Raw genomic sequence first — 18,227 nt, 5'->3', positions numbered from 1 at the left:
AATATCTCTCCTGACAGTAGGAAAACAAATTTAGTCCAACTTATTCTTATTACAACAGTTGTTCTTTTAAGAACCTCTGAGTTGCTCATTACAAATATCAGTACATTTAGTTTTCAGGGAAAACGCTCAACCTGGTGGAACTAAAATCTGCATTGGGATCCCAGGATATTATCGTACCTCAATCGGCGTGGACTAACGAAATGCCAGCTAATTTTCACACCTGGACCGCACATAGGATAATATGCAGTTTGGTATATTAGGCATTGCAGGAACATTAAAAATGATTCAATTTTAACCCTCTCTTTCTAGATTGATGCTTCTTCCTGTTGCCATCATGTGGTTCCGTGGATTTGCAAATATTTTTAACAAAGTTGCCCCATCTTTGTGATTGCCCCCAGAGCTTCCATATTGCTAAACTATCTAACCCACAAAGACAGTTGTTAATAGATCTTATAATATTTTCTCCTGTGCACAACAATGTTCAGTTAAAATGGCAATATTCATTCATCCAAATGTAGTCAATACAAGTCATTTTCAGTGATGTAGTCTGAGGTAACACAGCATTTGGAACCTGAGTTAATATTGTGAACTACTTTCTAAATCCTTTGAAAAATAGACAATTGCATAACAAATAAACATCATTGCATTGAAGATAATCCAATTAAGTATTTTATATAGTCGTGTTGGTACAAATGTAACAACTGCCATTTAATAAGATTCCACAGCTGATTTTTTACATCAGAACCACTTTCCTGGAATAAACTCGTATCCGCATAATTCCTTTGATTTCTCAAACTCTATTGATTTACTTCTTCAATATAGTCAGTCACTGAATCTCCACATGCTTTTGGTAATGAATTCCCACAACTTTCCAGGTGAAGACATTTCTGCTCATCTCATTACGGAATAGTTGACTCCTTATTCTGAAACTCTGACATCTTGTTATGCACACCGTAGCCAGAGGAAACATCATCTCTGCATCTACCCTGATAAGCTCTGTAAGAATTTCATATATTTCTACAAGATAATGTCTCATTCTAAACCCGAGAGAACGTAGGCCCAGCCTGCAAATCTTTTCCTCGCAAGACCATCCCCACCATCCCGGGAATCGATCTGATAAACCTTCTTGGTTCTCCCTCTATCCTTCCTTTGGTGAGGAGACCAGATCTGTGCAGAGTATTTCAGGTGTGGTCCTGCTGAATGCTTATGTAATTCCAGTCAGATATCTTTACTCTTACACTCTAAATTTTATTGCAAAAATAGCTAATGTGCCATTTGCCTTATTGATAGTTTGGTGTATCTGCATGTTAATTTAAAGTAACTTGCATACAAGGACTTTCAGGTCCCTCTGAACACAAAACCAATCCCTCTGAAGTCTTCACAGTATTTCCTCTATGATCGCCAGTTTAGCTATGATTGTTTATTTTTAATTGACAATTTAATAAAATAATGTTCATATTTCACGAAAATCATTTAATGTTGTGTTGCTATTTTATTCAGCTCTTGAGGTCTATCCCTGTGGGAGTTGGACAGGTGTATGGCTGTGATAATCCATGGACTGGTGGCATTTTCTTTGCTGCATTATTTATCTCATCTCCAATCATATGTCTGCATGCTGTAATTGGATCCTGTGTGGGTACTTTGGCAGGTGTGTCTACATACATCACTTCTTTATACTTTTAAAGAGTATTGTGTACAATTTTACTTAGTACCTTTTTCTTGGGCAAGGTCAAGATTTATTGATAATTCACAGAAGTGCATATGCTAGGCCACTTGGGCATCATTTACGTGACATAATTTACACGTCATGGTGATTTTGGGATGTACAAAATCTTTGCGCGCCATCTGTGTGACGCGCAAATGGGACAGGCCCTTTACTCTACAAACCAGCTTGTGTTTGGAATGTGGGAGGAAACCAGAGCACCCAGAGAAAACCCACGCGATCACAGAGAAAACGTACAAACTCCGGACAGAGAGCATTGGTGGTCAGGATCGTACATGGGTCTCTGGCACTGTAAGACAGAAACTCCACTACTGCACCACTGTACTGTCTCTACTGTGGCACTTGAACCACAGGTAAGGATGGCAAGTTTATTTTTCTAAGATTTTTTTTCACAGATCACTAGCTTCGTGGAACTTTTATTTTTTGTTGAAATTTTTCACAAATTGCTATGCTGGAATTTGAGGATATTCTTTAGATTCATTTAATTTTTGGATTTTACAGATTGAATAACATGAAATTAAAATTACTATACTGTTAATTTAACTTACGCTGATTTCAAAATTTGACATGAGTTTTCTTATCTATTTCAAAGTTCTCATGTAAAATGTAATTGAGCCTATGAAAATAGAGATTTAGACAATCATTGCCTTATAAAACAATAAACTATTTATGTAGACATCATAGATTAGAATGAAAACATAAGATGCCCGATCCCAATTTCTCCCATGATAAATTCATTATGAGGAGGAATTGACATGTAGGAACACCTCACAACAAAGCTACTTAAATTAAATAATTATTGTATAAAAGTTTTGTCGTTTTATGTTTCTGACAAACTTCTGGGCACTGACATGAGACACGTTTTCTCTATTTGTTTCATTTGTTTGTTTTTTTAATTACATAAGAAATTCATTTAGATTTAACTAAAGGAAAAGGTATTTGTTAAACATTTTTATTGGAAGAGGATGTAAACAAATAGAAAACATTAAGAGGCTAAACTGCTTTTATCTTTACTTTTTTGCAGGGTTGTCTTTGGCCTCGCCATTTCAGAAAATCTATAATGGATTATGGAGTTATAACTCTGTCCTTGCCTGCATTGCTGTGGGTGGAATGTTTTATGCCTTAACATGGCAGACTCACATATTGGCAATAATATGCTGTAAGTTTGACAAAATGTCAGAAATAGTCCCTGAAGAAATCCAGATTGTCTTTCCAATTTCTAATAACATTTTGACCCTTACTATCAATCATTTTCCTGAATAGTCTATCTTTATCGCATAATGCTTAGAATGTATGCGGGATAGTTTTCTAAACCAACATGTAGAGGAACCAACGAGAGAGCAGGCTATTCTAGACTGGGTATTGAGTAATGAGGAAGGATTAGTTAGCAGTCTTGTTGTGCATGGCCCCTTGGGCAAGAGTGACCATAATATGGTTGAGTTCCTCATTAGGATGGAGAGTGACATAGTTAATTCAGGAACAAGGGTTCTGAACTTAAAGAAAGGTAACTTTGAGGGTATGAGACATGAATTGGCCAAGATAGACTGGCAATTGATTCTTAAAGGGTTGACGGGGGATATGAAATGGAAGGCATTTAAAGACCGCATGGATGAGCTACAACAATTGTTCATCCCAGTTTGGCAAAACAATAAATCAGGGAAGGTAGTGCATTTGTGGATAACAAGGGATAGTATCAAAACAAAAGATGAAGCATACAAATTAGCCAGAAAAAGAAGCCTACCAGAGGACTGGGAGACATTCAGAGTCCAGCAGAGGAGGACAAAGGGCTTAATTAGGAATGGGAAAACAGATTATGAAAGAAAGCTGGCAGGGAACATAAAAACTGACTGCAAAAGCTTTTATAGATATGTGAAGAGAAAAAGATTAGTTAAAACAAATGTAGGTCCGTTGCAGTCAGATACAGGTGAATTGATGCAAGGAAATGGCAGACCAATTCAATAACTACTTTGGTTCTGTCTTCACTAAGGAAGACATAAATAATCTGCCGGAAATAGCAGGGGACCGGGGGTCAAATGAGATGGAGGAACTAAGTGAAATCCAGGTTAGTCGGGAAGTGGTGTTAGGTAAATTGAATGGATTAAAGGCCGATAAATCCCCAGGGCCAAATAGGCTGCATCCCAGAGTGCTTAAGGAAGTAGCCCCAGAAATAGTGGATGCATTAGTGATAATTTTTTTAAACTCTTTAGTTTCTGGAGTAGTTCCTGAAGATTGGAAGGTAGCTAATGTAACCCCACTTTTTTAAAAGGGAGGGAGAGAGAAAACGGGGAATTACAGACCAGTTAGTCTAACATCGGTAGTGGGAGAAATGCTAGAGTCAGTTATTAAAGATGGGATAACAGCACATTTGAAAAGTGGTGAAATCATTGGACAAAGTCAGCATGGATTTATGAAAGGTAAATCATACTTTTTCGAGGATGTAACTAGTAGAGTGGATAAGGGAGAACCAGTGGATGAGTTATATTTGGACTTTCAGAAGGCTTTCGACAAGGTCCCACATAAGAGGTTGGTATGCAAACTTAAAGCACACGGTATTGGGGGTTCAGTATTGATGTGGATAGAGAACTGACTGGCAGACAAGAAGCAAAGAGTAGGAATAAACGGGTCCTTTTCAGAATGGCAGGCAGTGACTAGTGGGGAACCGCAAGGCTCAGTGCTGGGACCCCAGCTATTTACAATATATATTAATGATTTGGAAGAGGGAATTGAATGCAACATCTCCAAGTTTGCGGATGACACGAAGCTGGGGGGCAGTGTTAGCTGTGAGGAGGATACTAGGAGGCTGCCAGGTTACTTGGATAGGTTGGGTGAGTGGGCAAACGCATGGCAGATGCAGTATAATGTGGATAAATGTGAGGTTATCCACTTTGGTGGCAAGAACAGTAAAGTAGACTATTATCTGAATGGTGGCCGATTAGGAAAAGGGGAGATGCAACGAGACCTGGATGTCATGGTACACCAGTCATTGAAAGTAGGCATGCAGGTGCAGCAGGCAGTGAAGAAAGCGAATGGTATGTTAGCATTCATAGCAAAAAGATTTGAGTATAGGAGCAGGGAGGTTCTACTGCAGTTGTACAGGGCCTTGGTGAGACCACACCTGGAGTATTGCGTACAGTTTTGGTCTACTAATCTGAAGACAGATTAGAGGGAGTACAGAGAAGGTTCACCAGACTGATTCCTGGGTTGGCAGGACTTTCATGTGAAGAAAGACTGGATAGACTTGGCTTGTACTCGCTAGAATTTAGGAGATTGAGGGGGGATCTTATAGAAACTTACAAAATTCTTAAGGGGTTGGACAGGCTAGATGCAAGAAGATTGTTCCCGATGTTGGGGATGTCCCGAACAAGGGGTCACAGTTTAAGTCTTTTAGGACCGAGATGAGAAAAACAAAATTTCATCTGTGAATCTGTGGAATTCTCTGCCACAGAAAGTAGTTGAGGCCAGTTCATTGGCTATATTTAAGAGGGAGTTAGATGTGGCCCTTGTGGCTAAGGGGATCAGGGGGTATGGAGAGAAGGCAGGTACAGGATACTGAGTTGGATGATCAGCCATGATCATATTGAATGGCGGTGCAGGCTCGAAGGGCCGAATGGCCTACTCCTGCACCTATTTTCTATGTTTCTATGTAATGCTGATATAGCCCCATTACATTATATATCTGGACATTACATTTCTTTAAGCATGTGTTTTCCAATTGCTTATATGGTCAATGTTGATGCATCCTCCTCTGATCTCCCATGTATTTTTCACATCCAGGATACTCATTTCCCATATGTATGCTAATGGAGAGTGGGAGCTGAAAAAGATTGTTAGAGTATAAGTGTTGAATATGAGTCACACAGTTGTGCAGCATGTAGCGTTGCTGCTTCATAGCGCCAGTGACCTGGGTTCAAATACATATCGCAAGAACTAGAGAGAGCTGTCTGATGTTGGCAAGCATATGAAAACAGAGAATGAGAATGTTGAAATCACTCAGAATCTGCTGGGTTTTCAGAGAGATTCTGAAAGAGAATTCTGAGGAGAAAGCAGGAAAATGGGGTTGAGAGGGAAAATGTTACAGAGTTGAGAGATGTTTAATGTAAATAGAGACTTGATATAGAGAGCTGAATGAGTGTGATGAGGATATGATGCAGCTAGGAAGAAAGAGAGAGAGGGAGAACTGAAGGAGGATAACAGAGAAATGTTAAGCTAAAACTTAGTAGAAACTGCCAGCAGTTCACATTGACCTGCCAGAATTAACCTCCCTCGCTATTAGGATTTCAAGATTCGCACACAAGAGCCAAAGATCAGAACTTGCTGTCTGATGCTATTATCCCAGCTGCCTTCTGATTTTGGACAGCCAAGCATGAACTTGCTGCAATTTACTGTAATTGTTTAGTTTTGTTTAATTTAGCGATACAGCACTGAAACAGGCTCTTCAGCAGACCAAGTCCCCACCAACCAATGGTCCCTCACATTAACACTATCCTAAACACACGAGGGCCAATTTTACATTTATACCCAGCCAATTAACCAACAAATCTGTACATCTTTGGAGTGTGGAACGAAACCGAAGATCTTGGAGAGCTATTAGACTATTTTCTAAATGGGGAGAGAATCCAAAAATCGGAGGTGCAAAGGGACTTGGAAGTGCTGGTGCAGGATTCCTAAAATGTTAATCTACAAGTCAAACGGCAATAAAGAAAGCAAACTCAAGGCTCATATTTATTTCAAGAGGGCTTGTATACAAAAACAGGGATGTGATGCTGAAGCTCTATAAGGCGCTGGTAAGTCCGCATTTGGAATATTGTGAGCAATTTTGTGCACCAAATCTGAGGACGGATGTGCTGGCTCTGGAGAGGGTCCAGAGTCGGTTTACAAGAATGATCCCAGGAATGAGTAGGTTAACTTATGCTGAGCGTTTGCCGGCACTGGGCCTGTACTCGCTGGAGTTTAGAAGAATGAAATATACAGAATAGTGAAAGGCTTGGATTGAGTGGATGTGGAGAGGGTGTTTCCCCTAGTGGAAGAGTCTAGGACTAGACGTCATAGCCTCTGAATTAAAGGACGTTCAATTAGGAAGGACTTTGGCCTTCATCAGTCAGAGTATTGAGTATAGAAGTTGGGAGGTCATGTTGCAGTTGTATAAATCGTTGGTGAAACTGCATTTAGAATATTGTGTTCAGTTCTGCACACCATGGTATAGGAAAGATATTGTCAAGCTTGAAAGGGTTCAGAAGATATTTACAAGGATGTTTTCAGGACTAGAGGATGTGAGCTATATGGAGAAGTTTAGTAGGCTGGGTTTCTATTCCTTGCAGCCCTTCTATTCTATTCCTAGTTATATTCCTAGTTACCCTTTAGGGTTCGGCAACCATCTCGCTGAACAATTGCGCTCAGTCCAACAAGACCTACTGGATCTCCTGGTTGCTAACCACTTTAACTCTTCTTCCCATTCCCATACTGACCTTTCTCTCAATTGCCAGTGAGGCAACACTCAAACTGGAAGAACAGCACCCCATATTCTGCTAGCGTAGCTTGCAACCCAATGATATGAACATTACATTCTCCAATTATAGACAACTACATACCCTTTCCCCCCTCCTCTTTCCCTATGCCCCACCTGGATGTACCCATTTCACCTCTCCCTCCTTCCACCTACATTCCTTCCTAATTGTCTTCACAATTAGCGACTCTTCTATCTTTATCTCTCAACTTTTATCTTTTCATCTCTAGCCTTTGTCCTATTTTCTGCTTATCAAAAAAAAACTCGCCTGTAACCTCACCGTGTGAGTGACCAAGGCTGGGAGCTAAACATGCAGGCATATTCAATATTCAGAAGGATAGACAGAAAGGAAGAGGAGATGAGGTGGGATTGCTGGTTAAAGAGGAAATTAATACAATAGTAAAGAGAGACTTTAGCTTGGTTGCTGTAGAATCGGTACGGGAATGTATACGGGATGGGTTTTTATACCAATATGTAGAGGAACTGACTAGAGGGCAGGCCATCCTAGATAGGGTATTGTGTAATGAGGAAGGATTAGTTATTGATCTTTTTGTGCAAGGCCCCGTGGGCAACAGTGACTATAATATGGTGGAATTCTGAATTACGATGGAGAGTGACACAGTTAATTCCGAGACGAGGGTCCTGAACTTGAATTAAGGAGACTTTGTAGGTAAGAGACGGGAATAGGCTAGGATAGACTGGCAAATTATACTTAAAGTGTTGATAGTGGAGATGCAGTGGATTTAAAGATGAACTCCAGAAATTATCTGGCCAAAAAATAAAACTGGGAAGGCGGCTCAACCGTGGCTAACGAGGGAAGTCAATGATAGTGGTAAATACAAAGAAGAGGCATATAAATTGGCCAGAAGAAGTGGAAAATTAGAGGACTGGGAGAAATTTACTCAACAGATGAGGACAGAGGAGATAATTAAGAGGTGGAAAAAAGAGCATGAAAGAAAGTTTGCGAGGAATATAAAAACTGACTGTAAAAGACTGTAAAAGTTTCTTTAGGTATATTAAAAGGAAAAGATTAGTGAAGACGAATGTAGGTCCCTTACAGTCAGAGACAGATTAATTTATAATGGGAAACAAGGAAATGGCAGAACAGTTAAACGATTACTTTGGTTCTGTCGTCACAGAGAAAAACGCAAACAATCTCCCGGAAATACTAGGGAACCAAGGATTTAGTGGGAGGGAGGAACTGAATCCATATTAGTCAGGAAATGGTATTAGGTAAAGTGTTGGGACTGAAGGCAGATATATACCCAGGACCTGATGGTCTGCATCCTAGTGTACTCAAGGAGGTGGCCTCAGAAATCGTGGATGCATTGGTGATCATTTTCCAATGTTCTCTCGACTCTGGATCAGTTCCTGTGGACTGGAAGGTAACAAATGTAACTCCACCTTTTAAGAAAGGAGGAAGAGAGAAAATGGGGAATTATTGACCAGTTAGCCTTACATCGGTAGTGGGGAAGTTGCTGGAGTCGATTATTAAAGATGTTATAGCAGCGCATTTGGAAAGCAGTGATTGGCCAAAGTCAGCATGGATTTATGAAGGGGAAATTTTTGAGGACGTAACAAATAGAATGGATAAGGGAGAACCAGTGGATGTGGTGTATCTGGACTTTCAAAAAGCCTTTGACAAGGTCTCACACAAGAGATTAGTGTGCAAAATGAGAGCATATGGTATTGGGGGTAGGGTATTGACATGGATAATAGAGAACTGGTTGGCAGACAGGAAGCAAAGAGTAGGAAATAACGGGTCCTTTTTAGAATGGCAGGCAGTGACTAGTGGGGTGCCGCAAGGCTCGGTGCTGGGACCCCAGTTGTTTACAATATATATTAACAATTTAGACGAGGGAATTAAATGTAACATCTCTAAATTTGTGGATGACACAAAGTTGGGTGACAGTGTAACATGGCCGTCCGAAGGGGGGGTGCTTTGGGTGCGACCGCACCCCCCTTTCCACAACCCCACCACCCCCACCACCCCTTCCCAGAGTAAGGGAAAAAAAAATCGGGAAAAAAAAAATCAGCGTTTCCACCTTGGAAACGGCCAGTTCTCCGTTCTCCCGTCGCCGGGCGGGAGTGGCTGAATCTGAACCCAGCTGTAACCCCAACACCAGACGCCACTACGGCGGGGCCCGCTCCCCTCACCTACCCCCTCCGCCGGGGCCCAAGCCATCTCCCGCCCACACCACCCCCGCCACCCCCGCTGGGCCCACGCCACCCCCCGCTGACCCCCGCTGGGCCCACGACACCCCCACTGACCCCCGCTGGGCCCACGCCACCCCCGCTGGGCCCACGCCACCCCTGCTGAACCCCGCTGGGCCCACGCCACCGCCGCTGATCCCCACTGGGCCCACGCCACCCCCGCTGACCCCCGCTGGGCCCACGCCACCCCCACTGACCCCCGCTGGGTCCACGCCACCCCCACTGACCCCCGCTGGGCCCACGCCATCCCCGCCACCCCCACAGAGGAGATTGATAGATTCTTGATTGATACGGGTGTCAGAGGTAATGGGGAGAAGGCAGGAAAATGGGTTTGAGAGGGAAAGATCTCCCAACTTCTATACTCAATACTCTGACTGATGAAGGCCAAAGTGCCAAAATACTTTTTGACACCTGATATACCTGCGACACGACCTTCAAGGAACCATGCAACCATCAACCATTCCTCTGCCCACCTGGCTAATTGATCCAGATCCTGCTGCAATCTTTCACAACCATCTTCACTATCTGCAAAACCACTCACTTCTGTATCATCAGCAAACTTGCTAATCTTGCCCTGTTCTATGACGTTTCACAGAGTGCTGGAGTAACTCAGCGGATCAGGCTGAGTATAGAAGTTGGGAGGTCATGTTGCAGTTGCATAAGAAGTTGGTGAGGCCGCATTCAGAGTATTGTATTCAGTTCTGGGCACCATGTTATAGGAAAGATGTCATCAAACTGGAAAGGGTACAGTGAAGATTTACGAGGATGTTGCCAGGACTAGAGAGCCAGAGCTATAGGGAGAGGTTGAGTAGGCTGGGACTCTATTTCATGGAGTACAAGAGGATGAGTGATGATCTAATAGAGGTGTATGAAATCATGATTTGGATAGATATGGTTGAGTCTTTTGCCCAGAGTAAGTGAATCGAGGAGCAGAGGACATATGTTTAAGGTGAAGGGTAAAAGATTTAATAGGAATCAGAGGGGTATGTTTTTCAGACAAAGGGTGGTAGGTGTATGGAACAAGCTGCCAGAGGAGGTAGTTGAGGCAGGGACTATCACAACATTTAAGAAACAGTTAGACAGGTACATGGATTCGGAGGGATATGGATCAAACGTGGGCACGTGGGACTAGTGCAGATGAGACATGCTGGGCCGAAGGGCCTGTTTTCACACTGTATCACTCTATGACTCTATTTTTCCCTCTCAAACCCATTCTCCTGCCTTCTCCCCATTACCTCTGACACCGGTATCAATCAAGAATCTATCAATCTCCTCCTCAAAAACGTCCATTGATTTGACCTCCATAGCTGTCTGTGACAATTAATTCCACAGTTCACCACCCTCTGACTTAAGAAATTCCTGCTCATCTCCTTCCTAAAGGAATGTCTTTTAATTCTGAGGCTGTGGCCACTGGTCCTAGACTCTCCCACTAGTGGAAACATCCTGTCCAAATCCACTCCATCCAGGTTTTTACCAGGCTGGGACAGACGGCAACAGCTTCACAAAGCTTGTGTCCTATCCTGCATCACCCAAGGCAGCAGAGACGTTATAGGAGAGGGCAAGCACCGTAACAAAGTAGCTCACGACGGTTTGGGTAACATTCAGGAATGTCTATGCATGTCACATCATGAATATTACTGAAGAACCGTCTTGACCCGAAATATAATCTATACCTTTTCTCCCGAGATGCTGCCTGACTCACTGAGTTACTCCAGCACTCTGTGACATGTCACCTATCCATGTTCTCCAGAGATGCTGCCTGACCCGCTGAGTTACTCCAGCACTCTGTGAAATGTCGCCTATTCATATTCTCCGCAGATGCTTCCTGACCCACTGAGTTACTCCAGCACTTTGTGACTATTTTCCCTTTACCCATCTGCCCAAGCCCACTCTCCCCCCTCCTTTCCTATGTTCCTTTCCACCCATAAACCTCTCTCTGCCTTTTCGTTTCCCTCCTCTTTCAAATCTGCTCTACTTATCTACATGCATTTTCCTTCTTCACTTTTTAGTCATAGAATGATGCAGTGTGGAAACAGGCCCTTCAGCCCAACTTGCCCACACCGACCAACATGTCCCATCTAAACTAGTCCCACTCACACGCGTTTGGCCCATATCCATCTAAATCTGTCCTATCCATATACGTGTCCAAATGTTTCTTAAACATTAGGATAGTCCCAACCTTAACTACCTCTTCTGGCAGCTCGTTACATACACCCAGCACCCTTTGTGTGAAAAAAACTATCTCTCAGATGCCTGTTAATTTCTGAAATATTGGTCATTAATTTGGTGCAAAAATGCTCCAAAATAAGGCTCAGAATGCATCAGAAAGCATCTAAAACCCCTGGCATCGAGGGACTTCACGCTTCGCGCTTGTGATGTGCGTAGCGCGCACATTATTTCACATCAAGTTTTTTGTAATCCTGTCATGCCACCCCCCTTTTTGAAAAGCTTCGCACGGGCCTGTGTAAGCAGAGAGGAGGATGCCATGAGGCTGCATGGTGACTTAGATAGGTTGGGTGAGTGGGCAGAAGTGTGGCAGATGCAGTATAATGTGGATAAATGTGAGGTTATCCATTTTAGTGACAAGAACAGGAAGGCAGATTATTATCTGAATGGTGTCAGAGAAGAAGGGGAGGTGCAACGAGACCTGGGTGTGCTTGTACATCAGTCACTGAAAGTAAGAATGTAGGTACAGCAGGCAGTGAAGAAAGCTAATGGCATGTTGGGCTTCATAGCGAGAGGATTTGAGTTTAGGAGCAAGGTGGTCCTACTGCAGTTGTACAAGTCAAGTCAAGTTTATTTGTCACATACGCATACAAGATGTACAGTGAAATGAAAGTGGCAATGCCTGCGGGATTGTGAAAAAACAACAGAACAACAGAACAGAACCAGTATTTACATTTTTTAAATAAAGACACAACAGTAATTATGCCCCGGTGAGATCAGAGTTTACAGACCTGATGGCCAGTGGGAAGAAACTTTGTCTCATACTCTCTGCTTTCGCAGCGTGACAGCGGAAGCGCTTGCCTGACCGCAGCAGCTGGAACAGTCCGTTGCTGGGGTGGTAGGTGTCCTTCATGATCTTGCTAGCTCTGGATCTGCACCTCCTGGTGTATAGGTCCTGCAAGGGGGGGGGGGGGGGGGAGTGCATTTCCCCTGGTGCGTTCGGCCCAATGCGCTACTCTCTGTAGAGCCTTCCTGTCCTGGGCAGAACTGTAGCCAAATCAGATCGAGTTGTTTCCAGTCAGCATACTTTCTACTGCACCAGAGTAGAAGGATTGAAGGATCCTCAGAGAGACTCTGAATTTCCTTAGCTTCCTGAGGTGGGAAAGGCGATGCCTTGCCTTTCTCACGAATGCGGCAGTGTGATGTCCATGTCAGATCCTCAGTGATTTGGACTCCCAGGTATTCAAAGCTGCTCACCCTATCCACAGTAGTCCCATTTATCCCCAGTGGCGTGTACGTCCTCGGTTGTTGTGCCCTTCTAAAGTCCACAATCAGTAGCAATGTTACAAAATGTTGAGATTTAAAAAACAAGTCTGCAATTTATCCCATCAGATAAAGCATAAAAAGAAGTTTAATTTGACACCTAATTCACTTTCATATCTTCAGTATTAAAAAAGTTATGGCCATTTTCATACTCGGAAATTAGCATCTTGTTCCCTATTGCTTTTCCATTGACTTAACTCAAAAGCTGTGATCAAGGACAGTCAAAAGCCCATAACTTTCTTAAAAATTAAGAGAACTGAATGACATTTTCAGTTATTATAGATTGAAGCATTCTGAAATAAATATGAAACAATCTTACTTGGATGACCTGAAATTAAAGCATATAATTAGTTAGTTACCTAATTGTAGCTAATTACAACATTCAATTACTAGATCTAAACATCTATCAATTTCTTAAGAACATTTTTAAATAGCTTAAGTGTCCAAATAACATTCACACAAGAATTCACAATATAACATGATTTTAAAATCTCATTGTCATGAATTTATAGGCCAAATGGAAGGAATTTAGTGTTTAATTCCCGTAAATTAATGGCCATTTAAATCATCTTGCGAGTGGGATTTTGTGGAACGCGATCGTTTGGAATGTTGCGGTTGCGGTGAATTTAAACCCCATATCGGCAGGAAAAATACTGCCGGTTTGTATGGGTCCTAAGTCACCTTTTCGCAACGTAAAATTTTGATTAAAGGCATCCTAAGAAACATGTTTATATGCAAAATAAACGGCTTTCCTTTACTTGTCCTGTATGTGAAATCCGTCCCCGTTGTCGGTGTTGACGGCTTTAGAAGTTGATTTTTAAATTACTCCTGCTATTAAAATATCCAGTGTAGTTTAAAAAAAACTTAATAAAACCGATGTCAGTGCGATTATTCTTCAGCAGCTAAACAGCCTGACAAAAATCGATTTGAACAGGCTGGGAAAAAACAGCATATTAATCCTGCCCCCCTCTCAAAGGCGCCAAAGTCGCCACACGAGCAGTGACAGAACTGCAGCGCCGCTGAAGGTAAGTTTTGTAACATACCTACAATCAGCTCCTTAGTTTTAGTTACATTCAAGAGGAGGCTGTTGTTCTGGCCCTCCTCTCTTTCAGCTTTCTTTTCCACAATCAGGCTGAAGAAGGGTTCTGACCTGAAACGTCACCTATCCATGTTCTCCGGTGATGCTGCCTGACATGCTGAGTTACTCCAGCTCTTTGTGTTCCTTTGGGGTTAAGTTGACATTTTAATGATTTCCTTGCCTGTGGCATCCTTGAGTTGACGGTGAAACCGCTCCACCAGTCCGTTCGCCTGCAGATGATACACCGTCGTGTGGTGTAGGCGAACGCCCCGGAGGCGTGCCATGGCCGACCACAGTTCTGACCACCCTGTTATACTTGCCCTCGACGAAACGGATGGAGCAGGTGTACTCGGACATGTACGCCAACTGCCTCTGCTGCCGGGCAGACCACGGGTCTGAAACCTCGGCAAATGCGAAAGTTAGCGGCTTGTGATCCATAAATGCAGTAAAAGGCCTCCCATCCAGAAAGTAGCGAAAGTGCCGTACGGCGAGATACAGGGCAAGGACCTCATGGTCGAAAGTGCTGTAATGCCGCTGAGCACCACTGAGGTGCCTGCTGATGAAGGCGAGTGGCCGCCAGCATCCATCAACGAGCTGCTCCAACACACGCCCAACCACCACCTCAGGAGCGTCCACTATGAGGATGGTCGGGCATCCTCTCGTGAATGGACGAGCATCATGGTCCCAGCCAGGGCCTCCTTAGGACTCTCTAACGCCGCAACTGCTTCGTCGGACCACTCAACCTCCTTGCGATGACCAGCGATCAGGTGGAAAAGCGGGCGCATAATTGCGGCCGGCGCGAGCAAGAAACGGTGATAAAACGCTACCATCCCCACGAATTCCTGGAGGCCCTTAACTGTGGTCGGACGGGGTAACCAGCGGACAGCTTCCACCCTGGCCAGCAGAGGCACCACCACTTGTGGAGTTAAGCGGTGGCCAAGGAATTCGATGGTCGTCACCCCAAAACGGCACTTGGATGAGTTGATAGCCAATCCATAATCACTGAGGCGCTGACTCAGCTGATGGAGGTGAATGCAGTGCTCCTCCCATGAGCGGCTGGCCATGAGTATGTCGTCCAAGTACACAAATACAAAGGCCAGGCCACGGCACACACAGTCTGTAAGCCGCTGGAAGGCCTGCATGGCGTTCAACCCAAACGGCATCCACAAAAATTCAATGGCTGTCTTAGGGATATCGTCGGGGTGGACCGGAATCTGGTTGTACCCTTGCACGAGGTCCACCTTGGAGAACAACGATGCTCCGGCCAGATGGGCATTGAAGTCCTGAATGTGCAGGACTGGGTGCTTGTCAGAGACGGTCGCATTATTCAGGCGACGGTAATCCCCACACAGGCGCTAGCCCCCTCCTGCTTTGGGAACCATGAGGAACGGTGATGCCCATAGGCTATCGGAGGGCGCACGATGCTCATCGCCTCCATCAGGCGAAACTCCTCCAGAGCTAGACGGAGCTTATCTGGTGCGAGACGACACGCCCGGGCGTGCACGGGCGAGCCAGTAGTGAGAATATGGTGCTCCACCCCGTGTTTGGGGGCAGAGGAGCAGAAGTGGGATTCGAGGATGTCCGGAAAATCCACCAGGATGTGCGCGAAAGTTGCATCCACGAACGACAGGGGGCCATCAGGGCGTGCAACCAGATCACCAACACAGAAGAAGACCGGCTCCAGCGTGACGGAGTGCACCAGGCACCGCCACTTGACATCAACGAGGACTGAATGGGATCGAAGGAAGTCGGCGCCCAGCTGGGAAACGTCGCCGATGACAAACTCCCACGAAAAGCAGCTGTGGCCAAAGTTGAGGGAGATGGTGCGAACTCCGTAGGTGCGAATAGCACTCCCGTTCGCCGCGGTGAGGAGGGTGCCGCGTTTGCCCGCACGGATGTCAGCGATGGAGGGAGACAGCACACTCACCTCCGCCCCTGTGTCGATGAGGAACTGACCCCCGGTGCGGCGATCCCAGGCGAAGACGCGATGATAATGGCCGGCCATCGAAGGAATCACTGACGACCGACCCCTGCCTTTCCCGGGAACGCACAGGGCGGGCGACATTGCCTGGCTGCAGCTCTCCAGCGGCAGTGATAATAGCACCAACCCCCTCTGCTGGCATCTGGTGGAATAGCAGGTGAAGTTGGCTGGGCTGAACCATAGCGACCTTTGCTGGCATCGGATGGAACTGCCGACGGGCCATGCTGGAGAGACGTGCCTGCGCTGGAATGCCGGATGGCGGCCTGATTACTCCGCGGAGGTCGACCGGGGGCAGCGGAGACACATTCGATAGCGGCCCCGAACTGCTCCGCACCTCCCAACGCCGCGGGAAGGACGACCGGCACTTCCAGGTCACGCTGACGGGACATACACAGCTGGTCTGCGCGCTCGGCCAGCGCCTGCGTGTCAGCAAAAGAATCGGTTGTGAGCTGCAGGTGGATGTCAGGCGGGAGCTGTTGCAGGTAAGCATATTTAAATAAAAAACAGGGCTGGTGGTCGCACATAAGGGTGAGCAAGTCCTCCAGGAGCACCGACGGCCTGCAGTCACCTAGGCCGTCCATTCGGAGAATCCGAGCTGCCCGCTCAGACTCGCTAAGGCCAAATCTCCTGATAAGCAGGTCCTTAAGGCCCCTATATTTGTTAGTTAACAGGGGGGCGCTGAGGTAAGGTTTAACCCGCCTCACAGTCGCCTGGTCAAAACGCGCTGACCACGTAAAAGTACTTAGTTTCATCTACCATCACCCCTCGCAGAGCAAACTGTGCCTCTGCCAGCTGGAACCAGATATCTGGCTCTTCAGTCCACAAAGTCGGGAGCTTCAGCGCAACGACGTTGTTTTCCATCACGATTCGTGATGAACATCAGGGTCACCAGTTGTAGTGGCCTGGATGCGGTCAGGAAAAGGCCAGACGCCTGGCAGGTTCAGTTTAATGAATCATCGCAAACACACAGAACAGCCCCGAGCAGGACTTGGGAAACCCCGTGGGAAGACAATCATCCCTGTCCCTCAAGAGCCGAGGGGGATGACCCAAGGAGTGGCCTAACCCCCAGGGACCGCCACACAGGCAACAACAGTGAATAAAGTTCTACTCAACTTTTTTGTCTTTATTAAATCACTGGATGTGAATATTGTGCTGGGCCCACATTTATTACTAGTCATAGTCATTGAGTCATAGAGTGATAGTGTGGAAACAGGCCCTTTGGCCCAACTCGCCCATACCAGCCAACAATGTCCCAGCAACACTAGTCCCACTTATTTGGGTTTGGTCCATATCCCTCCAAACCTGTCCTATCCATGTACCTATCTAACCGTTTCTTAAATGATGGGATAGTCCCAGCCTCAACTACCTCCTTTGGCAGCTTGTTCCATACACCCACCACCCTTTGTGTGAAAATGTCACCCCTCGGATTCCTATTAAATATTTTCCCCTTCACCTTGAACCTATGTCCTCTGGTCCTCGATTCCCCTACTCTGGGCAAAGTACTCCGTGCATCTACTCGATCTATTCCTCGCATGATTTTGTATACCTCTATAAGATCTTCCCTCATCCTCCTGCGTTCCATGGAATAGAGACCCAGCCTCCTCAACCTCTCCCTAGAGCTCATACTCTCTAATCCTGGCAACATCCTCGGAAATCTTTTCTGAACCCTTTCAAGCTTGACTTTAAGACTTTTTGTCTTCCATCACAGTGAGGATGTGCCTGGAGATTCACTGTGATGGATGTTTGCGTTAAACTGTGTTCATTGTGTGTTCTGTTGCTTTTTTTTCTCATGACTGCAAGGTACGCAATTTCGTTCAAACTATTGTTTGAATGACAATAAAGGAAACTCTAACTCTAATATCTTTCCTTTAACATGGTGCCCAGAACTGAACACAATATTTTAATGCACTCACCAACGTCTTATACAACTGCACATAACCTCCCAACGTCTATGCTTAATACTCTGACTGATGAAGGCCAAAGCCTTTTTGACCACCTTATTACCTGTGACTCGACCTTCAAGGAACCATGCACCTGTACTCCTAGATCCCTCTGCTCTACAACACTACCCAGAGGCCTACTATTTACTGTGTATGTCCTGCCATTGTTCGACGTCCCAAAATGCAACATCTCACACTTCTCTGTATTAAATTCCATCAACCATTCCTCTGCCGACCTGCCCAATCGATCCAGATCCTGCTGCAATCATTCACAACCATCTTCACTATCTGCAAAACCA

The 18,227-nt window shown here is 45.0% G+C and overlaps 1 protein-coding gene across 1 annotated transcript in view; it reads left to right on the top strand.

Moving 5' to 3' along the window:
- The window catches only part of LOC116979621 (urea transporter 2-like), a 77,510-nt gene that overhangs the window by 40,584 nt on the left and 18,699 nt on the right, over positions 1 to 18,227 (top strand). The window contains exons 6-7 of the mRNA XM_033031237.1: positions 1,501 to 1,648; positions 2,748 to 2,882. Coding sequence (XP_032887128.1) covers positions 1,501 to 1,648; positions 2,748 to 2,882 — 283 coding nt within the window. The remainder of the gene's footprint in view (positions 1 to 1,500; positions 1,649 to 2,747; positions 2,883 to 18,227) is intronic.

The sequence above is a fragment of the Amblyraja radiata genome, chromosome 1 (genome assembly GCF_010909765.2).
Source record: "Amblyraja radiata isolate CabotCenter1 chromosome 1, sAmbRad1.1.pri, whole genome shotgun sequence".
NCBI classification, from domain to species: Eukaryota; Metazoa; Chordata; class Chondrichthyes; order Rajiformes; family Rajidae; genus Amblyraja; species Amblyraja radiata.
This window is presented reverse-complemented; position numbering and strand designations above follow the sequence as displayed.